At 41.5% G+C, this 25015-nt stretch overlaps 2 protein-coding genes across 3 annotated transcripts; both read left to right on the forward strand.

Moving 5' to 3' along the window:
- Window positions 1-477: 477 nt before the first annotated feature.
- On the forward strand, window positions 478-20664 carry cep170ba (centrosomal protein 170Ba). 2 transcript variants are annotated; one of them, XM_083924329.1, is made up of 19 exons: window positions 478-614; window positions 1707-1844; window positions 3678-3767; window positions 4652-4730; window positions 5432-5490; window positions 6660-6810; window positions 9427-9552; window positions 10197-10691; window positions 10771-11690; window positions 11895-12014; window positions 12482-12620; window positions 12740-14344; window positions 15164-15410; window positions 16950-17082; window positions 17494-17628; window positions 17729-17817; window positions 18297-18390; window positions 18476-18527; window positions 18622-20664. In XM_083924329.1, exons 2-19 carry the CDS (start codon window positions 1740-1742, stop codon window positions 18837-18839), a joined length of 4857 nt encoding a protein of 1618 aa, XP_083780455.1. In that variant the 5' UTR covers window positions 478-614; window positions 1707-1739; the 3' UTR covers window positions 18840-20664. The 2 variants fall into 2 exon arrangements, with proteins under 2 accessions (XP_083780455.1, XP_083780456.1); XM_083924330.1 differs by having other exon boundaries at window positions 15269-15410.
- Window positions 20665-20876: 212 nt separating this feature from the next.
- On the forward strand, window positions 20877-24561 carry pld4 (phospholipase D family member 4). Its single transcript, XM_083924349.1, has 11 exons — window positions 20877-20950; window positions 21109-21181; window positions 21279-21439; window positions 22039-22222; window positions 22332-22452; window positions 22559-22686; window positions 22767-22967; window positions 23144-23283; window positions 23373-23538; window positions 23646-23742; window positions 23896-24561. Exons 2-11 carry the CDS (start codon window positions 21131-21133, stop codon window positions 24096-24098), a joined length of 1452 nt encoding a protein of 483 aa, XP_083780475.1. The 5' UTR covers window positions 20877-20950; window positions 21109-21130; the 3' UTR covers window positions 24099-24561.
- The last annotated feature ends 454 nt before the right edge of the window (window positions 24562-25015 follow it).

The raw sequence follows: 25015 nt of genomic DNA on the forward strand, positions 1-25015 counted from the left end.
AATAATAATAATGTTTATTAATGTGTATATAGCACATTTTACAGACTAAGTGCTTCACGTGATAAAATCCTTTAAGTAAGACCCAACCAGTTAAATGAGCAGGCAAAAATAAGAAAATTAAAATTAAAGACTTAAAAACACAAAGTTATAATTATGAAACAAAAGCCATTTTAAACAAGAAAGTCCTCGGCTGCTTTCTAAAAATCCTCAACAGAGGCCACAGAACGTCTCATGACATGACGATGCATAACACTAAATACTAAATAATAATAAATGCATGCTACTCGAGCTCGAGGGCGTTGCTATCTTTTTATCACAGTTTTTCTGCCACCTGAAAACAAACAGAGTGGGAGCTCTTACGTCACTCGGCTCTCTGCTCACGTAGAGCGGTTGACGTCCTTGTCAAGTTACGTCATCGCGTCGGCAGAAGAGGCGTAAGAGGAGAGTTTCGCCTGCTTGTCATTCCCAGAGGAAGAAGAGGGTGTGATCGAAATTTACCTGGACAGTCTTACCTGCTGGTTGCTCTTGTTGTACCCGTCGGTCGTCGAATTTCATCTGCTGTAGGACATTAAACACTGGCTTCACTCAGGAGTAAAACGGAGAAGGCTTTAAAGGTAATGTTACGTCCTTGTTATGAGCAAATCATTGGGAAAAAAAGCTTGTATCGGTCCAGGCGGAGGTTCACTAACGTCAGCTAAACAACCTCACTGTCACCGCCAGACTCAAACAGTCCGCGGTGTAATTTAAAAGAAAATAGTGCTGTCAATGCGAAACAATCGATAGGCTGTAGTTTGAGCTGGAAACGCTACTTCTGGGTAATGTTTCTCAGGCAGGGATGTTTAGTTAGCCAAGGTTACAGGAAGTTACAACTTTTCAACTGGTTTCCCAGCATGCTTCATGAAATAAACAGCTTTTATCAAATTGTTTAATAATCTTTTTTTTTTTCAAAGAATTTGTCTGAAAATATACATTATGATGAATGCAACTTATTATTATTATTATTATTATTATTATTATTATTATTATTATTTGCAAAAAGATAGATTTATGAATACGTAAATATATTTACAAGACCTTGATGATTGGCTTACTGGCTTATAAGCAAGGGAGCCATGCAAAGATACCATTGATACCAATGTTGAATATGTCAACAATGATCATTGTATCATCTTAGTATTGTATGCATTATAAAAAGCTTTGTGTATAGTCTTTAGGCCACCCTAGCTGTTAGGCCCGATTAAATATGCAACTCAATTTTATTCAATATTTGTAGTAGGTTGTCCCTGCTTCTTCTCTCTTTCAGCTAAGGGGTCTAAAAAACCCTGAAGACCCCTGCTTTAAAGTATCTAATATTCTATTAAACAGCATTAAATTTGAATATGTGAGTTGTGTGAACATGCTAAATATCCTCTATTGACAAATGGAAACCTGTCTGTGTCTAATCTGGCTGACTCACCAAGGTTCAAAATATGTTCACAATTGTTATTTAATTGCATTATGTCTATAGTAGCACAGCCAGACCGGAATTTGTTGAATAAACAGGTTTAACTGAGCTGAGATGACAACTTACCCTCACTAATCTCTGCACTAATGCATTTTTTTAGGACTTTGTTCCGGGACACAGGTATTGCATTCATTCAACCCTCAGGTTTCTTTGTCTGAAATGTTGTCTTTGAATATGTTCGCTGCTGTCTGTCTTTCCCCAGGATGCAAAGAAGATCCTGACTCGTGGCCCCAACATGAGTGTCACATCATGGTTCCTGGTCAGCAGCTCTGGCACACGCCATCGGTTGCCACGGGAGATGATCTTTGTTGGCAGGGATGACTGCGAGCTAATGCTGCAGGTGTGTGACTTTGTATGTTTAAGAGCACGGGTGAAAGGGATTTTGTGTGCGTGTTCGTTTTGGCGATGACATTGTAGAGAAGCTTGTGTTTACACGGAAAACACCAGCGCAGTCATATGAACTCTAACTGTGCTTCACTGTAGTCTGTCAAAAATATTTTTATTACTCTTGACTGATGTCTGACGGGACAGCTAGTCACAGAAATATGTGAAACACCAGTGGGAGGGCTTCATGTGTGTAACCTGGTGACAGTGCCTCCACACAGAGTTGCCCCTGACAGGCCTTCAAACAATGATTTAAAACGCAGCTAAAGCATTCCACTGTGTTGTTTTCCCGTACAGTGTCCGTTATAAACACTATTTCTTTGTGGTTTCTGTGTAATACACGCCCCCTGTTTTTTCCTCACTCGGCATTTAGACCAGTGAAATAGGAATGTTGCCTCAGAAACAGTTGTTTATACTTTAGTCAGTGCGTTCTGCTCAGAGACACTCAACCACAGACGTCGGTTAGATTGAAAAGTTGCTCATGTCCACATTTAGGCGTCGCCGGATCCAAGAAAAAAAAACCCTCAGCTTCTCCCCAGTCTGAAATGATGCAGACTTTTCTATTGCTCTGCTTAATTGCTCATGGCTGCTTCCTGACTTGGCCCACAGTCCGTTTCGGCTCCAAATTGTCTTTAACCCTTTAATCTTTTGTTTGTCAGTTTATAGCTCAATGCATTCCCCCCTACAAACCACAGTTGAACGTCTGTGACATGAGAATCCTGTTTGGCGTGAAAAGCAGAGATTGAGTGTAGGTGAAGTCATATCACATAGCATAGCAGAGGACTTGAATGTTTTAATTTTCCATGACAACTGGTGCCTGATCAATGTCCGTATCTCCATGACCAGTAATTAGAGCATATGCCTCCTACAATAGTAGCGACTGCTTTTGGCCTCGTTAGGGTTTTCTAGCAGCAGAGCAAACATTTCCTCTGTGATAAGAGGGGCAAAGTGAAGCTAAAGGTAGTCAAAGTAGGAATGTGGAATTTCTTAGTTCTGCTGCACAGGTAACCTAATCAAGTAGGATTGATTAAGCCATACTTTATATGTAGTACAATATTTACAAGAAGTTATTTAGAAATCCACTAAGTGAAAGGCCAACAGAGACAGCACATACAGCCTGTGGACGCTGTTTATCCCAGTTAACAGGCGGTTTGGAAGAGTGTATTCCAACACAACAAATGGGCCATCGTGGGACCGTTGGTCATTTCGTGGATGAATTTAGCAGTCACCTTCAATCTTTGTGATTTTTGTGACGAGGGGGCCCAGAGTGCCTAATGAGCAGAGACGAGAGAGTGAGTCACTCTGAATCACTTGTGCAGTTTGCACATAATTGATGACAAGCCCATTTTTTGTCTTTGTTGAATGGCAGGTAGACCATGTGCACACACAGACGTGAGCTATTCAGGCAGGGTTTGGTAGATGAAGACCATCTGTGTAATCTTCTGTAGTTTTTAAAGCTTGTTTGTTGTGTGATGATCTGATCTGACTCTACTCAATGCTTCATCCGCTCACAGGGCCTAATTTAAGATTATATTGTAGGAATGATAATGATGATGTTGATTATTCATCTACCAATTGTTTGCTTGATTAATCATTTAGTCCATGGCCATACAGTTTCTGAGAAACGGGAGTCTTCAGATGCCTTGTTTTGTTGTAAGCAAGGTAATAAATTCCTAAATTGGAAGAAACAGAGAATGCTTGTTTTTACTTGAAGAATGACTTAAAAGATTAAGCGTCAACCGACTAATCATTTCAGCGCTAATAACTTTTTGCATTCCGCCTGTTGCAGTCTCGCAGTGTGGACAAACAGCACGCTGTGATCAACTACGACCAAAACACAGACGAGCACATGGTGAAGGACCTGGGCAGTTTGAACGGGGTGAGTGAGTCAATCTCTAGTGTCAGACTACCTGTGATAAAGGGGGCAGCCACTGGATTTCCTGAAGTGTCCAGATTCAAGTCTACGTCAATTCCCAGAGCATAAAATACCCCTCTGAGTATGCCAGAGACTGGGACGGTTGGAAGAACCGTGGTAATCCGGAGACTGGATTTTCCTGCCGGTCTGGACCCCCTTTTTTCCTCCTATTCTTTCTGTCTCTCTCTCCAGAGCCCCCTCTCTCTCCCTTCACTGCTCTGTTGCCACTTCACTGCACCATTATCCCAATGAAATCCAGAGTTGAGCAGTGGGAGAAACCACTCATTGTTCTCAGAGAGTGTTTCTTTTGGCCTTGGTAACTGCAGCCAAACTAATCAGAGCAGAACAGCGCAGGGACCTGTAACTGAAATCCAGCATCGCTGTGTTTTCCCCCACAATTCTCTTAATTTAGTCTGCATAGGATAAGATCTGCTCCCCCATTCCCTCGCTGCGCACGTCCAGTATTATCTTTCTTTACACTCAGGGATGTGAGGATGATAAACTCTGGAATCCCTGTCTCATCAGTTGTTAGTTCAGGTAGAATATGGACTAGTTGATCAATAAACTAAGCACTTTTGCATGCATTTATGAATTAGCCACCTGAACATTAAGTATTGCGCCAAAGATGAGATTATGTTGTTACGCCATTGCATAACAACATAATCTCAAATGAGTTTTAATGTCCTGGTAGATTAACTTTCAATGGGAAAGAGGCCAATTACAAAGCACCTTACAGTATCTGGATGCGTGCCACAAGGATTTAGAGTCACCTGTGAGTCAACACGTTTACTTCATTAATGACCTGTGGAGATTATCTGAGGTTGATGTTTTTTTTCTTTATTTTGCAGACGTTTGTGAATGACCTTAGAATCCCAGACCAGACGTACATCACCCTCAAGCTCTCTGACGTCATTCGCTTTGGCTATGATATCCTTTTTCTATATTATGTATAGTTCAAATTTTAGTCACATGTTCAGCTTAGCTCTGATTGGACCTTTGTGGTTCATGTAATACAGGCTTTCTGTTCTTCAGATGGAGCCATTTAAGTTGGTGATTAGCAGCCCGCACTGAAAATGAGCCAGTGGCCGGCAGCTGTTTTACTCACAAATCTTTTACATGTTATTTTCCCTCTGTGGTTTTTTGTGCTCCATCGGCATGCTAATCCCCTGTGGTTTTTCAGTCAGGGGTTTCAGATTATAGACAGAAAATCTCCTGCACCCTTTGAACCCTAGAGCAGAAAACTCATGAATGGTGAGATAAGTGTGGTTTGTTAAGATAACAAATTTTCACACTATTCACATTTGTGGATGTGATGTTCTACCTTTCAAGGAGTGGATCGCTGAAGAAAGGAGCTTCTTTGAATTCCCACTGCTCATCTGTTTTCCTCCTTTTGTAAGCAGTAGAAGGTACTTTTGTCATTCTTAGGGGACAAGGTGTGAACTAGGCATGAAAGGAAATTCAGTAAAAGCACAGAAGTGACTGCACCTGTCCCATACTTTAGGGAGCAGATTTGTATTCTGAGTTTGAGAGCCAGACACTAAACTGTCAATACCATATGTAAATAGATGTATTATCACATTGATTTACAAAAATGTCAGTATTTTTGTGTACTTTAACTCATCCTGCACATGCTCATTTATATATCCTGGAGAGGAGTCAACACAAGGTCCCAGAGGAAGCTCTTAAAGTAAGTGATACCAACAGTGTGTGCCCTCTTAAGCTAGCAGAAATACTTGCCATGGATCCTTGTTGATACTGATAAAGCAGAGTGCTCTTTTATTACTTTCAAATAATCTGTTGATTGTTTTTTGTTGTCACTTAGCATGGAATGTCAGAAAGGATAACAAAAAAGGAGACTGAGCCACACAATATGCAGCTTTTCTATTAGAGGCGTGCCATGTGATGTAATGTGTGTGTGACCTTTGTTGGTCAGGTGCCTGTGCCAACAGTTGTCAGTCACCTTGAAGAGCTCTGTGCTTTGAAACAAATTGGATAACTGGTGTTGGGGTTTTGGAACAGACCTTGTTTACTGCACAGTGTCTGTATCTGTATAACTCTTCCACGTGCAGGCTTACCTTAATAAACACAACCCAGCTTACTGTAGGCTACAGGTAGGGCAAGTAAAAAACGCCCAAAAAGAGTTTGAAAACCCATTGTAGTCATTTACTCAAAGGATCACAAACAGGTATAGACTTATAATCAGTTTGTTTTGGCAGCTATTTTAGATGTTTAAGCTATGCTTATTAGTTTAAGTCACATTTTATTCATTGTTAGCCGTCGTAGTTTTAGTCAACGACAAAACATTTTAGTCCAGTTTTAGTTGACGGAAATTAACATTCCTTGTAGTCTACTTTTAGTCAAAATGTTTTCTCTCTCGGAATTTAGTTATTGTCTGAATTTTTTCTTATTCCTGTGTCAAATGTCCTATCAGATTATACTGAACATTTCAGTCAATCTAGTCTAGTTAAAAACAATCTTGTAATTTTGGTCAAACTGATTTCACAGATTATACTTTTATTTTTCGTCATATTTTTGTCAGTGATATTGCATATTGTAACAGTTAGTATTTAATAAGGTTTGTGACATCATTATCATTAACAGAATTAACACTGCTTATAATGTGTAATTAATTACCCATTGATCTGGTGTTTTCATGTAAAAAGGAATTGTAAATGCTAAATTCTAACTGTTGAAACCATAGACTGTATGTCTATGGTTGAATCATGCTCAGTTTTGATGTCCACTCCCTGGTGGATATTCTTCCTCATACTGTGTATGTCTGAGGACAGTTACATCTGTACTGATTGTTTGCAGAAGGGTTCTCACATCCTGCTTCCCTCCTGTCTCTTTGTGTAGCATGAGAAATACACCAGCGGGCTGCAGCTTAGTATGAAAGCCCTGCAGGCCAAAGCGAAGGAAAAACAGCAGCTCCAGAGCTCAGAGAAGAGCAAAGGACCTGTTTCCAAACTGCAGGACAAGGCTGAACGAAGAGCCCAATCTCTCACAGGTAAACAAGTCTGTCAAGACATACTCCTAATCATAGCAAATATTAGCAAGAGAGCAGCAGGTTTTATGAATACAGTAGTACTTGGTATGTCTTGTTGCCTGAGAGGAACTGTTCTAACTCAAGATGATTTGAATACCATGTTCACACATGTGAGGAAGAGGAAGTTATTCTCCATGTGCTAACATGACTTTGGCCGTCGATCACTTGATAAGGCGGCTGTGGTGTCTTTTATTAAGAGCTTCCCTAGTGTGAGATTAGGCTGCCATGTGAGCTGAGAGACTGAGGCTACAATCCTATGGTGTCAGTAAAGACATAGACCTTGACATCCCAGAGTTGGCAGAATGGGTGTACAAGAGTTTGCCAGAAAAGTGAAGAGTAAAGGACAAGCAGTCTTATCTCTGTCAGCCATGCCTGGCCGCTGACAAGAGGTGGGGTGCTGCCAAACACGCCGATGATGATTCGACACGTGTCGTAAAAGAATTAGAAAGGTGTGCAGGTTTTTGGTGCCACTTGGCACTTCTTTCCACGTAGCTGGTGGTGGATTTGTCACAGCTTGTACTTCCAGTTGCTGCCATGCCCTCTCTGCCCTGAGCTGCACTGAGTAAATCCTGTTGTACAGTAATGGGCACCCGTGGAACAGTCAAATAATTGTTAGTTTAAGAGCAGCACTTTGTGAATGAAGCTCATTCACACTGACAAAACCTATTCCAGCTGCTGTTGATTTAGCAATTCTCGTACTCTCTGCTCCATAATCGCCCCTGTGAGCTTAGAGGGAAAATTATAACTAGTGCTTAAAATAGGACTTTTCCAGCACTAGGCCCATATCCCTCAGAGTGCCTTACCAAAAGTCATTTAACTGCAGAATGTTGGAAAATATTTAGTAATCCTTGCAAGAAGTCTGACTTTGACGAGAGTGTGGTTGTTTCTAAGTGATCCTGTAAACCTGTGACTCCAAACTATCTCTCTGTTTTGCCCTGGGTTGTTGTGGTCCAGTCCACAGATGAGATAACAAAGCTAGCCTTCTCTGTCTCGCTTAATGTACAGTCACAAGAAGATAAGAATAGGATTTCATAGTATGTTACAGAAAACAAAGCTGCACTTGTGTTTCACACTTAAACATATACATGTAAACAAAAAAGTCCCACATATACACGTAAACAAAAAAAAGTCCCAGTGAGAAGTAAAAAGTCCTGCTCAAAGGCTGCACATTCAAACTGAGCCTGCATATCTCTGTTGACCTCATGCAAATAGATCCCCTTTGGTTGAATTTGTTTGACCGGGCAGCTTGATATAATGTAGGTTCTTCTGGTTTATTCTGGATTGGATGTTTCAATTTTGTATTTTTTTTTTTGTGTACAATTCTGACACTTACAAAGTGCTGCGAGTGTATATATTTTTCTGTGTGCTCTTGCTTGTTTTCCCCTGCAGCTGTACAGGATGTGGAGTGTGTCCAATCCCCCAGCTGTCTACAGGGCAGGACACTTCAATTGTACAGTGTGTGGCTCAGTCAGGCCTACTTTACTCTGCCAGGACCCGAGGCTAGGGCATGAAATGGATAGTTCACATCTTCCCTGATACTGTACACATCAGCACTACATGATTAAAAATGCCCTGTTGCTTAATCCCTTTTTAAACCAATAGCTCATGTAGCGACTATGTCCAATTTTCTGTACTAAGATAACCGAATAATGAGCTATCCTAAACAAATCCTCCAAATAATATGACATATGAAATAAGTTTAATTGGGCAGAATGTAGCAGTCATTTAGGAATAAAAAATGTTCATGAAATCATATATTCGGGGGTCTGCTTTCTCACAATTTATGCTCTTTGTCCCTAAAAAACTACACTGTGCTCAGTCCACTTCAGTTGTGACACATACTCATATTTTCTTTAGCTAAAAGAAGACGACTGAGTAAGGGGAAAGGAATTACTAGCATGGCCCTCTGCATCTCTCGTCACTGTGTTGATGTCTTATTGTGCGTGCCCAAGGCAACAGTGGTGAAGTGCTGTTGATGCTCAGAATTGTGAAGCCTCCATATTAAAATCCAGAGAGCTTGTTTAGCCTATGTATCAGGCAGACAAGCAGCTACTAGATTATCTGATTAGTGCCATAGAGTATAGGCTGGCTGGCATGTGCGGACTGGCAAGACAGCAACTGAACAACACCAGTTTGAAAACAGGATCAGGGAAATAGCCCTCATCCTCACATTATGAAAAAAAGGTCAATGTGCAAACAATGAGTGTGACTGTCTACAAGAAGCCTCACTTTAGATGTATTTGTAATCCTATATCCTGTATATATGGGGTTTTTTTTTTGGTTGAAGATTAGGATTAGCTTCGTCCCGATTTGCACAAGAAGGATTATGTTTTGGTGGTTTGCGTGATACAGTTTGTATCACAGTTGGACCCTCACTACTCTTGAGTCATGGGAGAGTCTGGGAATAGTAAAAAGCCATGGGAATTTTAACACTACGTCCTATATCAGACACAACATTGTTTTCTCTTGTGACTAACAAACATATTGCTTCATGATGCTGTATAAATTCAGTTCTTTGTTTGACTTTTTCTTGCCTGACTTTATCGACATGCCTAAGAGTGTGTGTTTGTTTGTTAGCTAGCACAGATTCTCCAATATCCAAGCCTACTCCTCTCTATGGCCAACCGTCCTGGTGGGGGGAAGATGAGGATGCTGCCAACAAAAAGAAGAACAGAGGTGGATTATCGCCAGATCAGTCTCCAGGTCAATTATAGTATTTATACTGATTTTTTTAATCTTTTAAAACAAATGTAATTGTGCACTACATAGTTATTTGTAATATGATTGCATTGGATCTTCCCACATCTGTGAATTAGATGCTAATTTGTAGTGACATGTTTTTCTATGGCACTGCTCTCTGATGCCCTTTGTGGGTCACTGAGAGATGGATGGTCAGGAGCCAAAGGCAGGGCTCTGGCTGCCAGTTGTGGACTGTTAGCCAGGCTGCACCATGCCAGGCCAATGGGCAGTGTCTGTCTGCCTCGTGATGGATTATGACCCTCTAAGCTTCTGGAGGGGGGAGGAAGGGTGATTGTTTGCCTCATGATGCCCAGGCTGAAACAGATTATTCCCATTCAGCCACTGGACTCTGAGCTCCTAAAGTGATATTTGGCCACATCCAACTAGCACTCGAAGACCAACTGGCAGATTTGTTTTCTCAGTCTAACTGCTTGAATCTTGCCTCTTTCTCTTTTTTTCAATTATCTCATTCATTTTCCTTTAGCTTTTTGTACGTCTGAGGTTTGAGTTACTTAGCTTTAATTGTGAGCTTGAAGAGGAATTCAAAACAAAGTAGCATATCACACATACATATTTGCGTCTCATCACTCTTCATTCTCACTCTTCAGAGCCTGCCAAAGACGTGTCCAGATATGAGCTCAATGGTTCTCTGTCCGACAGTCAGGCCAAGTCTGTCTTCTCCTACCGCCGGGAGCCCAGCTACTTTGAGATCCCAACAAAAGAATTCCAGCAGCGGCCTGTCAAGAAACCTGAGTCGCAGGTTCATGAGGTTCCCACAAAGGACACTCCAGATCCCCCTGAGGTTGTCTCCACTACCCCCACACCTCCAGTGGTCCAAAGTCATGCCTCCTTCACCATTGAATTTGATGAATGCACGCCAGGTAAAATGAAGATCAAGGATCACGTGACCAAGTTTTCTTTCCGCCAGCAACCCAAGGTACCTTCCACAGAGCATGTCACCACACCCACTGAGGTGATGTCGGCAGAAAGCAAAGTTGCTGATTGGCTGGTCCAAAGCAATGCTAGCATGATGAGGAGGAGGTCACAGGCTGAAGACACGTACAGCACAAACAGTGACCCATCACTTCTGAAGATCACCAAGGGTGAGTCACTTATACAAAGTCTGTTTTTTTTTTACCATCTCTAGCTTTGATTGCTAACTTGTTGTCTTTCCATCATCAGAAAAACATCCTGAAAATGGAACTCAGAGTGATCCAGGGGATCCTGCAATCAATGGAAGTGATTTGCTCCAATCAGAACCTCAGATTGGGTCCCACATGTCTCCACAACCCCTGACAGCCTCCCCGCCACAACGTTTCACCTCCCCTGAATCTGATGAGCCCTTGTCCTACTCTCCACCAGAGTCTCAGTCCCTATCCAGTCTTAGCAAGGCTGAGCCTCACCAAGCCTTTGTCATTGAATTCTTTGATGATAGCCCAAGAAAGAAACGCTCCCAGTCCTTCACCAATAACACATCGCCTGAGCCTTCAGGCCCCAGGGTCCAGCCTGAGAAGGTGAAGAAGAGCGTAAGCCCAACTGGGGAGAGGCGAGTCCCAGCTCCAGCCTCTACCACCCCCCCAATCCAACGATACATTGTCCCCCTGAAGGGCCCATCTTCAACAGGCTTTCAAAGAGCCGGCTCTCTAAGAAGGGAGAAGACAGAAGACCGCATGAGCACCAGCTTTTCCTCTCGCTCTTGCTCATCTGTGTCTGTAAAACCCTTTAGCAGTGTAGGCCGAAGGTCCAAACTCGCCCAGGAATTTACCGCTGAATTTCTCAAACAAGCAAAGAAGTTTGCTTCTTCCAATTTGGAGAAAAATACATCCAGTCCCCCGCCTACAGCAGCTAAAACAGAGGCTGTGGTCATGTCCCAGACTCCATCTAAAGCTCTTTACCAGCCACAGACATCCTCTCCTATCCACCAGCCTGTTCCCCTCAAGGTCCCTGTGATGCCCCTGGCGTCTCAGAGTCAGGAGGTCAAGAGTCCCCATGTGGGTCCCAGGAATGACGAGGAGGACAGTCTGAGTGACGCAGGAACCTACACCATTGAAGCAGATATTCAAGATAGAGAGCTAGAAGAGGCACGGAGCAAGATCGACAAGGCAAGTTTCTTACTCCCGTTAAATTCAAATAAATTTCTTCTAATAATGTCAACATGATGCTTAAAGGAAATACATCGGCTTTGTAATTCACCAGTGTCCTCTGATGCTTGGGAGAAAGTCCCAATCAGAATGAGCCGTGGACATTGGCAGTTCCACTTTCTCTGTTCCTACACTTATCAACTCGCACTGCTTTGTTCCTGACAGGTGTTTGGTGTTTTTGAGAGCCCAGAGCGAACCAACCAGAGCGAAGCAGAAACATTATCAGCATTTAAGCCTGTTAATGTTGAGAGCAGGGAGCAGCATAGGCAGAGTAGCTGTGGGGAGGTGAGGCCAGCTCCAGAACAGGGACAGAGTCTGGTAAAGGTGAACCTTCCTGCTCAGGGTGTGATTAATGATCTGATCAATCATTTTATCGCCAATTCTAAAGACAATTATTCTGTTGAGTCAGTTAACCATAAAGGTTTAAGCATACAAATGGGTATGCATCATTGTCTTGATATGCCTTCTTGGGGGTTTCTTCTCTCTTTGGTATATCTCTCTATTGATTTGCCTTATTTTTCCTCACAGGTTCTGGGTTCTTTGTTGTTTTTTGGGTTTTCTTTTTAACATTTTTTACAACAGTTGTACTACATACTCTTAAAACAGATGATGTATCTTCTGTTGTTTGTCATTTTAACATTGTTTCCTACTAAGGAAATCACATCATTTTAAACTGTGCTGTCTTGTTTAATGATTAAGCTTCTGTCTTTTTTTTTTGAAAGATATTGAATAAGTTATGTTATCTCATGCAGGTTCAGTCAGCAGGTGCAGTGTTGCAGGGGGCTCCTAAGTGGATGTCTTGCTGGGCCAGTTTGGCAGACAGCTACACAGAATCTGGCCCTTCGTCTGGCCTCTTTGACATCTCTTCCCAGATGGAGCTGTCAGGAGGGGGTAAGCCACCTAACGAGACATGAGTCTATTTGAAATGATAATGAGACACCCTGATGAATATGAATGATATTCAGTTTCAGCATGTGTGGTTAATCTCCATTTAAACTGTTTCTCTTCAGCACGGGGTACAATCGTGCACAAGGCCACGCTCAGCCAACACCACGACAGTACGGACCTCGATAGTTCAAGAGCTCGGCGCGTCCTGCCCCAGGTACCACTGGGGGAGAAGAGTGACATTCCAACTCCAAGCATTCATGTTCATTATGACCAGCATTCAACATTTGATGTAGGAGAGAATAGCTTGGTGGACCCCAGGTCTCAGGACAGCCTTCACAGGTTATCAGTGCAGGACGACGTGGAGCCTGACAGCCTGAGTGATGCCAGCAAGTCAGATGATGGTTCCATCATAGAGCAACGAAAGAGGCCGCTATCAGACACAGAAGAGAAGAAAAAGAAGAACACAGTCTTAGTCAAGTCTACATCATTCTACATCGGGTCAGAAGAGGCTGAGCATGAACATGGGGGCCCAAACCCCAGGACTCCTCAGACTGAAATAAAACATGCAGGCAAGGCTTTCTCAACAGCTACCCTGACCAAACAAAGAGGTAAGCAGGACTCTGGAAAAGTCAAGCCCAGTGTGTCGGCTCCTATCCTGAGACAGACTACACGGAGCCCAGAGTCCAGAGAGGGCACTGCATCACCATTAATCAGACAAGAGAGCTTCACCAAAGAGCGGCCTAGCAATGCCAGATTGCCCAACATCTCTAGCCTGCCTGTTCAGAGAAGCCCTGCCCCTGACTCATTCCAGGGAGCCTGTAATCATGACACCCATTCTTACCTCAGAGAGACGGAGGATGTTCTAGCTGTTCTAGAGGCTAAACTCCAAGCAGGACAATCAGAAACAGAGCCATCTCCAATCATGGATTCTCCTTCTGCAGAGTCTGATGTGGATACATCAAGCACAGTCAGCCAACATAGCAATAAGATCAGGCCAAACACACTGACAAAAAAAACATCTGTTAGTGGCCTCCATAGGGAGAAGTCTTCAGCCAGTATAGCTAGTCAGGACTCAGAAAAGCGGCGCTCTCTGGGAACAGACGGCAACAATAAGACTGAGTCTATCAGGAGACCGGTCGGACTGAGACATAATATTGGGAAACGTGGCTCCGTGGACCTTAGTGACGACCGTCAGAGCTTACCTTACTCTGATCAGGAGTCTAACAACCACCAAACCCGCAAAAAATACATGGTACCCCTTCAGAAGGAGGACGCCAAGCCCACCAAATCGTACCAGGCCTTGAATCGTGCCAACAGTTTGTCAGCCCCCAGACCCACCAGAGCGTCCACGCTCCGCCGGGCTCGCCTGGGAGAAGCTTCAGACAATGAGGGTACAGAGACAGACAGGGCGTCCCAGGAGGCAGGAAATGCCCATGCTAAGCAGCCCCAGGAAACCAAGAAGCTCTCCAGGCTGGATATGCTAGCCATGCCTCGTAAGCGGACAAGCTCGTTCAACACACCCAGCGACACTGAGTCCTCTTCCACCCCACAGTGGACTGGCAGGAGCACGGGATTCTCCAACCGCAGCACAGAGTCTGGCAGCAGCTCAGTTCGAAGGGCCTCTGCCTCTTCGAAGCCCCTAGAAAGACAACAGAAAGCACCGCTCAACAAGGCACCACTCACTCGCGGACGTTCAAGCAGTGCCAAATATACCAGCAGCACCGCAAGTGAGTATAATTCAAATACACGATTTCTTAAGTTTAAAATACCCTGTCTGGTATAACCACTTACTCCTGTCTAAATCAAACTGAGTATCGTTGACAAAAAAAGTGACTTTGTGCCTGGATTGGAAGCATTACATTGTCTGTCGATAAACCCCAATGGTGAATTGGTTTGATACATTCAGTCCGCAGTTTACATACTGTATGTTTCAGGACATAACACCTGGGTTCTGTACTTCATAAAAGTGGGCATTGACTCTGGACTTTCACTTACATCAGCAAAACTAACATTCTATATTGAGCAGCGCAAACAGCATTCTGACAGTTTGGTATTTTCCTGATCTTGATATTCACTTTGCCCTTCTGTGTGGTATTTTGGTGCCAGTGCGCAGGTTGGAGGAGAGGAGAAAACAGTCATGGGGGTCCTCATACTAAACCACCTTTTTTAGATAAAGTTTGATTTTCCTTCTTCTGCATAGTGTTCTCATGCAGTTTATGTTAATCCATGAGGACTCTCGGGAGTCTAGCCATGTTGAACAGTCTTCACTACAGTACAGCATATGATATTTGTCTGGTGGAAATCAAGTACTCATTTCAGTTTGTAAATAATTTTGAATCTGAAAAAAAAAAAAAAACCTGAACCATTTTTTTAAATCAAATTTAGCTGTAGAAATGAGCACTTCCACAGCAACTTTTCTGTCTCTTGATCTATGCTTGGTGGTGTTTTTCTAGCCGGTATTCTTTGATGGTATCTCTCTTTCTCTCCTGTTTTGCCCTTGTCTCTATCCTCATCCTCCCTTACTCAAACCAATTCACAACGCCAAGGTTCCAGGAGACGACAGAAAGGCTCTGACTATACCTCTACCTCAGATGAGGAGTACGACTCAAACCAGAGTACTCCTAAACACAAACGCTCCCAACCTCCCTCAGCTTCCCATAGCCCACGTAATCAGCATCGGTCTCAGCCGGTGGTCCCCCTGCGTTCAAAATCCCGCAGCAGAGATTCTGAGGAGGAGAACCGCGATGGAGACACCTACCACAGTTGGTCCAACCACAGTTCTGAGATTGCACGGTAAGGAATATTAGAATTGATTTTTTTTCTGGTTGACATGCTAATATAATTCATAAAGGTTAAATTGGTGTGTTACTATGTCCTAACTGACACAAAAGATGTCATTAAAGGACCTTAAAAGATTAGGGATTTCATACCATATCTAATCCTCAGCTCACGCATTGAATCCATCAAGATGAACATCCTGCCAAGGGTTTTATACTTCTTTCAGTCATTACCATTAGAAGCACCAGAAAAACAATTTCAAGAATGGGACAGATTCATTTCTAGATACATATAGGCTGGGAAAAAACCCAGGATATGATATAAGATACTCCAGCTATCAAAAGAAAAAGGAGGACTAGCCCTTCCTATCCTAGTTACAAGGCCAGATGGAGAAATATTGAACAAACAATGGGACAAATATTTCCAGTCACAGCATTAATTGGAGACCCATTACTACACAAACACCTTACTGATCAAGACAATCCATGGATCACTAATTCAGCAAAGCTTTTGAGTGACATATTAAAACGGTTAGAGGCATTTGAAATCTTAAAATGGTTTGCTTATGACCCACAATTTACACCTAGACAACATGACCAAAGATTCTAAGAATGGACCTCCTTAGGGCTTCCAACATACTATTCACTAATAAGTAAAGGTACGGTTAGAAGTTTCCAAGATCTCAAGGATAAATTTGGTCTACAGAACCAGGACCTCCAGAACTTTTTTTTATAAAAAATGAAAAACAACAAATTCTCCAATTTTGAGAGAATATACATGGAATAACGTAATCCGCTATTTATGCACTCCATATCAAAAGAGATCAGACAGACAGAATGTTGGAGATGTTGTGGAAGCAAAGAGGCGAATCACTATCATATATTCTGGTGTTGCCCTGTTGTGACCCCATTTTAATTGCGTGTACATCAAATTAAAGACTGTTTTCAACAAATCAACTTTTGTTTCAATTTGTTGTATTTGGTGGATCTAGAGGAACTGGAGTGGAGGAACGAAGTTAAATATTTGCTGAGAATATTACTGGTGGCTTGTAAGAAATCAACAACGTAGAAATGGCTGAAGAGGGAGCCACCTACTGTAGTGTAGATGAATGGATTGATACTGTATACAGCATCTTTGTAATGGAAAGAATTACCTTTAATCTAAGAACACAAAAAGAGTTTTTTATTGAAAATTGGCAAAAGTGGATTACATACAGTATGTATCTACCATTAGACCGGACTTCAGGTAATCTCAGATTGGGCCATCAGAATGCTTTTATGTATCTACTTTTCTCTTTACCTTTCACGACAGGCGGTGTTTACCAGTCCCCTTATGTATGCTTTTACTTTCCCCTTGATACTTTTGCACTTCGTGGTCTTCATGCTGATAGTTTGACTGTTTGTCCGTTTGTATGCAAAATCTAAAACCAATAAAAAGTAAATGACAAAAAAAAAAAATCACGGATTTCACATTTAGTGGAAAATAAATTGTGACTATAAAGATCATTCTTATTCCTGTCTGCTGTCTTTCTTACACATGTTCTCTCCCTGCTAGGTTGAGTCAAGACCTGGCTAAAGACCTTGCTATCTTGGCCAGAGAGATCCATGACGTGGCAGGTGATGGTGATCCACAAAACCCGGGAGTGGAAAGCAGTACACCTGTCTCCACGGTTACCGCTCATGAACAGGTACATCAAACATATTTTAAGGGCTGTTGCTGCTTAATATAACACACTGAAGCATCACACCTCTATTTCCTCAACTAATCAACTAACTATTGCCTAAAACTAAAGGTGATTATTTTCGTTTTTGTCGTCTGTCACAAACAAGACTGTTTTGTTGAAAGAAGTACCACCTCTCAGTGATTTTGTTGCAGATTCTTACCTCTATAGTACATTGTTCTATTATGGCTCTGCTGATCTGGTGCACTTATGTAATGTGGACTTTTCAAATTTTTAAATTGTTGTTTCAATCTCAATCACTAATTTGCAATACTGTACATTATGGTTTTATGTCTTGTTTAACACATCAGCCACTAGAGACTATGCATCTCTCTGCCAGTCTTATACAGCAAGACTAAAGTCTGATTTGTGCTGCAGCTGGCTCCTCGTATTCCAGAGGCTGGATTAAACTACCAGAAAGTCCCACCGAGTGCTTCATCTACAAAGGAACCTGACCAGAGCTCAAGTGACCATGAGCAGCACTCCAGGCAGCAAGCTCGGAGCAGAGACGAGGTGTGGCACAATATGCCTCTTCACTTTATATCTTCACAAACCTCTGTAATGCTAGCAATGGTGGATCTTTATAAAGTATTGTGGGTTTTCTTCTCTCCAGGTCGTTGTAGACAATCTGCTCTTGAATCCAGTGTCTCAGATCATCATGGTCATCAGAGAAAACACAGAGCAACTTGCTGACAAAATTAAGTAAGATATCACTTGAACATCCTTTATTCCCAAACTTAATCTGGTTTTGATGAAAAACTGTATTGATCCTGTCTGACAACCAGACTGTGCTGAGCCAATAATCTTATTAAACTTGAGTGAATCAGCACACAGACTCATAGTCCAACTGACAATATGGGGCCGGGTTGTAATCTTCTGAATAGATTAGATGCGGATAAAACAGTTGGTGTTTTATTAAATGTAGCCACAGTTGTCCATGTTTTGTCCAGCCTTTATTTAATCCAACAAACACAATACATCAAAGAAGAAAAATATGTTTTATTATTCCTTGATTGGGTTTAGTTCTACTGAGTTACCACAATCAGAAAGCTTCAAGAGCGTCTCACACTCTGTTTTCCCGAATAAATCAACAATGTTTTTGACTAAACAAAAAATTGTCCCTGAAAAAACACTTTGAGAAGGTTACTTTCTAGCAGCTGAATTTGTCATTATGCATGCAGGGTACTGTTCCAAGATAGGTTGGATGTCTGGGAAGAACTTGAGGCCAAAGTTACCTCTGACAACGATGTTCCTGTTGTCAAAACCTCCAACAAGGTTGGTTACTTATGTTTGTCACTGTTCAATATGTATGCCAATTAATGCCGTTTGGTTTGAGCTAAGTTGGACATCTGTATTTCAGGAAATCATTTCTATCTTGAAAGAACTCAGAAGAGTTCAAAGACAACTTGAGGGTGAGTCAACCTGAACTTTGATAAACAAGATATTTACAAATGCTGTGTGAAGCCAAATAATGGGCTAAAAACTACATTTTATTTTTTCCCCTAGTCATTAACACAGTCATGGAGCCCAGTGGGCAGTTTGAAGCATCCAAGGCCTCTGCGGTCTCCTCTTCATCTGCAGTTCGGCCCTGCAGACCTCCCGCCTCACGAGACTGGCGAACAATCCACTCTGCCTCCAAACGTGGCGGCGGCCCGAGGCCCAGCGAGAGCGTCAGGAGAGCAGCTGTGACACCAGAAGATCTCAGAACGGGATATTTGGTCTGAGGTGTGACCCAAACACGCAGGTTCCACCAGTTCTGAACCTCTGCTGTAACCCCGCAAACACAGGTGTCGAAAAACTGTGCACACAATGAAACCAAGAGGGAGGGAAGTGAGACTGTATACGCAGAACTGTAACCTCCCTTACATCTAAACATACACACTACTGCACTATGAGCACTACAAACTTACACAGCACTAAATGAGTACACTCAGTGAGGGGAAGATTTAAGGAAGTACCAAAATACTTCAATAAACCCTCACTTCTGACAGGCCTCCAAACTATACTTGATTCTCTGTGTTAGTCGTCGACCTCTTTATTTGCCAATGATATGACCAACATTGTTGATTTTTAAAAGCACATTGCATTTACTTGGTTTATTTGAAAACCAACCTGAGCATAATCATCTCAGGGAAATCTACTAGTATATAAGATTTCTATGTTTAGTGACAAATCACATTTTTGAGGAAATATTAGTTCATTAATGTATGTTTTGAGCTGTAATACCAGCAGCTCTTAGTGCACTAGTATCCTCAGTAAACCCATTACTTTTCCTTATATATTTCTTCCATTTTTTTTGTCTTTGTTTGCCACTTTTCTTTTGGTGGAACAGATTTATCGAAGAATGTAAAAAGTATTTATTAGGGGTTTGTGGTGAGGCACTGTAACCAAGACAACATGACTTTGGCAGTTAGTAGATTCTAGTGCCAGGCTAATTGATGTTATATACTACGCAGTTGCCATCAGCCATTTTCTTGAGTATTTATTCTGTTAACATTTCCCAGTGTGGTGACTCTCTAGGCCCTCTGCAGTGGATGGACTCTTTATTTTGTTCAGCTGGAGATGAAAATCCCTCTGGAATGTGTGGTCCGACTGGAACTAGGGACTCAGTTTAGTCACCTGGCAACCACAAACTCAAGTTGCTAGAAAACAAGTTTTCAAGCATTCCTGGCATCCCTACCTTCTGAAAACCTTTTTTATTTGTGTCAAACACACTACGGGGGCTTGAAAGTAGTTTTTTTTTTTTTTGTTCTTTTGTGCTGCTTCCCAGGCCTGAAGAGCACAGTCAGCGCTGAGGTTTGGCCAAAGACAATCATTTAACGACTGACAGGAATGAGTCTCTTTTATCTCTTTGTACTGAGCTCATCACACCACATCTAAACCTCCGTATGCTTAAGAGCTATCGGAGCACTGACTATTTGATATTTCCTCTCGAGTCACAAGGTTGCTTGTGATGGGTCCCCACATGACAAAGTCAGTTGTGTGAAACTGTAAATCCGATGATTAGTTTGTGACATTCTGTTCAGTATGTAAATATCTAAAGATATCTGTACGTCGTACAAATTACCTCTTAATCTTGTCTTTTGCACTAATGTAGTACAACATTATCCCCTCGACCTGATATGCTGCGAACTGAAAGCTGTTAACTCTCCTGCGAAAAGATTGTAAACATTTTATGCTGTTGAGGTTGAATCAGGAAAGAAGGCGAACCAGTGCACCAGCAAGTTTCTGTTTCCCTCTTCCCAGTCCAGATTGTACATGTGATTGTAATTGGGAAGTACCTATAAGTGCCACAGAGCTGTGCGGGACAGTGGTTGTTTACAAACTCAAGCAAAAATTGAATGTTTGTCACTTGCTGCTATTCTTCTTCTATGGGATAGTTTTTCCCCTTTGCTTTACTTCAAGTCAAAGCTACAGCAGGTTTGAGACCTGAAATGTAATTCTTGTTTGTCAAATTTGTGTCTTTTTTTTTTTTTATATATCCAATGTATGTTTCCCTTCCCTTCATTCACAATGATTTGGTTGTAATCTTGCTGTCTTCTTAGCTCGTATTTATGTTCAATTATTTCTGTAATTTGTTAGAAGATGACTGCAGATTTTCAAATAAATTTGAATTAATAAAGTGGGTTTTTTTTTCATGACTTTTATTCACTTGCTACACTTTTTTTTTCCTGAGCAAACGCAAACCAGAAATGAAAGTGAAAACAGGAACTGTGCTGTGATATATTCAGCAGCAAAGATATCACTTCAGCTCAGTTTCTGGTGAAAACTGGAGGGGAAGAAGCCCGTTTGCTGTGAGCTCTTTCACCTGGTAAAGTATCTGCATCTGCTTTGTGTAAGTCACTTTTGCTTTCAATACTTTGGAAACCAAACTTCATCTGACATTTCAACCATTTAAACTGCAAAATTAGAAGTTCTGCCATTAGGTTGGTCAGAATTGTGGTGTTTGTTTTCTTTCTGAGACCCTCATTTCCTGCTTTTGAACATTAATAGATGAGGAGCCCTTGAAAGGAAAATGTCCTCTATGTATAGCAGCCTTCATGACAGCTATGTTTCAAACAAAGGGGTATGACTGCACCAAATATTCACTAAGTTATTCACTCTGTTTTGTTACATTCTTCTTATTCTTGGACTTGTTTTTCTACCTAACTTCATGTTGTAAGAGGTCAACCAGCTGCCTGACATTAGCTGCGGTTTTGGGCTGTCTGATAGTGCTGGGGATCCTGCTTGCTATCGCCGTGCTGGAAAGACCACCAGCCCCCAAAGAACATGAGACACTTCCTGAGATAGCTGGTGGGGGCAATTTCTCTATGGACCAGTGCAGGTAATAATCCCATTAAAGAGGTCTGCAGGAAATTTGAGGCTTCCCTGACATTGACTTTAATCATAGTAATGCTTATTTAAAGGGGGCATATGCTCATTTTCAGGCCCCTAATTTTACTCTGTGTTTCTACTAGAACATATTTACATGTCTTAATTTTTTTTTAAAAACACATTATTTTTCTCCTAGTGTTTATCTTAATATGCTTGTATACTCAAAGATGTTCAGTTTACTCTCATGGAGGTCTAAATAAACCAGAAAATATTCACATTTGAGAAGCTGAAATCAGAGAGTTTGGACATCTTCGCTTAAAGAATGGCTCAAAACAATGATGCCGATTTATTTAATAGTTGACGCTTAAAAGATTATTATTTGCATCACAACCATACAAAAAGTCCTGACGGCCCGTTTGAAGTTACAGTTTCTGAATATGGGCTGTGTGCATTTCTCTGTGGACTGAGTGTTTGATACTTTCACAGTATTTATATAGCACCCCAACCTGGTTTATACTTTTTTTTAAAAACCTACACACAACACTATGGGACCTTTATATTTTAAGACCTATTGTGTTGTATTTGATGGTGTATTTGTTTATCTTTTAGCATGTTCCTGGTGGAGAGCATCCCTGAAGATGTCAAATACAAAGCTAATGTAACACTTGGGATCCCTCTAGAAAAAGTCTGGAAAGATCTTATCTCCATGGCAACAGAGCAAGTGGAGGTGGCCTCTTTTTACTGGACTTTAACTGGAGAAGACATTAACGTAAACTCTTCCTCTGACATACCTGTGAGTTATCAGCTGAAACAGAAAGAAGCATGAAAACATACACATCAAATTGTTGTTATGTTGTTGTTTGTGGGAAAGGCCTATAATACTGTGAGTTTGTCCTCCGCAGGGTAGGGAGATCCTGAGAGAACTTGAAGAGTTGCCCTCCAGGAATGTATCTGTCCGAGTAGTGACCAGTGTTCCCGGCATTAGAACAAACTCCTCAGATTTAAAGATCCTAAAACAGAAAGGTTTGGAAGTGACTCCCCTGTCCTTCTCTACATACACTGCAATGTGTTTTGATTACTTCTGCATTGTTTGCACCAACTTCCCTTAACTGACTGCAGTCTCCTGTAGGAGTTCAGGTGAGGAAAGTGAACTTTGGGCACTTGACGAAAGGCGTGCTCCACAGCAAGTTCTGGATTGTTGACAGAAAACATGTGTTTATTGGAAGCGCCAACATGGACTGGAGGGCCCTTACACAGGTAAAAACAAGAATATATATGCTTTTTTTTACACCTTAAAACCCTGCCAAACTATTCAATAATTCACTTTTTGTCTTTAGGTGAAGGAACTGGGAGTAGTCATGTACAACTGCTCCAGTCTAGCAAAGGACCTGCATAAAATTTTCCAGTCCTACTGGGCGATGGGGCGGTCCAACAGCTCCCTGCCACAGCCCTGGCCTGCAGAGTATGACACTGCCATCAACAAACACCACCCCCTGCTGGTAGAAACTGATAATATCTCCAGCAGCCTGTACCTCACAGTGAGTTCCTTAGGTTTCAGTTTCTTCTTATGGTACACTGTAATTCTGGCTGTTGTCTCTATTAACACAGAAGTGACCGTTTTAGCCACCTCCCAACCTCAAACTGTTTCCTTGTGGAACTCAGGTTTTATGTGAGAAATGTTTATAATGTCTGTATTATTTGTATTTCACCCCAGGGTTCTCCACCATCATTCTGTCCTCCATCGAGGACTCAGGACCTGGAGGCTATTCTCTCCATCATCTCAGAGGCCCAACACTATGTTGACGTAGCTGTCATGGAGTACTTCCCCACCACGCGCTTTGAAAGGCCTCGGAGGTGACCCACAAAAGAAGCCATTTTACGTCCATCAAACGATTTGCCTCCTTTGCTTTATTTCCTCACTTTGGGTTTTTTACATTGAACAGATACTGGCCTGTCATTGATGACGCCATCAGGATGGCTTTATTTGAAAGGAAGGTTAAGATGCGGATGCTGATCAGCTGTGGGCGAGATTCTGATCCAGCCATGCTGCCCTTCCTTCAGTCTCTAGCCTCAATCGACAGCCCTCACCAGGATATCAGCATCAAAATAGTAAGACATGAACATGAAATCAATGCATCTGCTGGGAGTAAACACAAATCTTTGCCTCTGAATTTTCTTTTTGTTTTAATTTTATCTGCGCATTGTTCACTTTTCAGAAACTGTACATTGTGCCTGTGGGGAACCAGTCTGATATTCCATATTCCAGAGTCAACCACAATAAATACATGGTGACTGATAAAGTAGCCTACATTGGTGAGTGGCAGATCATCTTCAGGATTATTCTTTCCACACGTTCACCGTTGCCTTTAACTCAGTCGAGTAATTGTGCGTTCACCTGCTGATGAGTTGGTTTGCTGCCTGTGAATTGATTAATAATTGACTTGATAACATTGTGTTTTTCCTCAGGTACTTCCAATTGGTCAGGGGACTACTTTCTGACCACAGCTGGAGTGGGTCTGGTGATTTCCCAGCATGCTCCTCACCCTGTATGGAAGACCAAAGCCCTGCAGGGCCAGCTCAGGGCAGTCTTTGACAGAGACTGGGACTCTGAGTTTGCTGTGCACCTCGCTGACCTGGGTCACCGCCCAGACTGTGCACTGTCAAGATGACAGAAACTCCTTTTTTAAAGTTACACAAAAATATTTTTTATTACCAAGTTTGCATATGCAAACAATAGTTTTGATTTATGTTGCTGTTTTTATATTATCTTTGTCCAAATCAGCAGTTCTAGTAGATTTCTCAATGTTATTATAATATTCTTTAAAGTGAATGTGCTCTGTGAGGATAAAGTGGAGCCTTGACATCGATACTTTAATGTACACAAGCTGTAACGTAATGTAGTATATAGGTTTATTGAGTGATTATTGGTGTTTTAATAATATATGGTTTAGTGTTGAGCCGATTGTTGATTGTATGATTGATGGATATAAATATATATACTTCAATGGTTTATAGCAGCCATGTTAATTTTTAAACAAACAAAAATATGTAAATAATATATTTGTCCAGAGTCAGTCACTTCAAAATCACAGCTGCAGCCATTAGTATGAAATTTAAGTAAACTGTAAGTGTCACCCAACTCAGTTACACTGATTTTGGCATTATTCATAACTGATAATGTATTCTTCAACTTCAAGATTTGTTTAAAAATATATTATTGATGATGTAAATACATAAAAAAGACATGACTCTTCTGATAAACCATATCTTGCTTCTCTAAATAAAGTTGGAATTAAGAAATATAAATGCTCCCAGGTACTACCACATCCATAACAGCATTGTCTGGTGGTTTTATGATAATTTCAAGTCTCAATGCTTTCCACTAGATATACGTTTTTTTAATATATTATGTTTAAGTAACCAAATAATTGGAAAATATCAAATGTTTACTTCGTCAAGTACTGAATGAAATGTAGCTTTTGTAACAACACTGTAGAAACATTAGAACATTTGTTTTTCCAACGTGAACATGTAACTATCTTCTGGACTGGTTGTCAGTAGGATGTTGAAAAACATTTTAGCAAAA

This window comes from Echiichthys vipera (assembly GCF_963691815.1).
Source record: "Echiichthys vipera genome assembly, chromosome: 12".
NCBI classification, from domain to species: Eukaryota; Metazoa; Chordata; class Actinopteri; order Perciformes; family Trachinidae; genus Echiichthys; species Echiichthys vipera.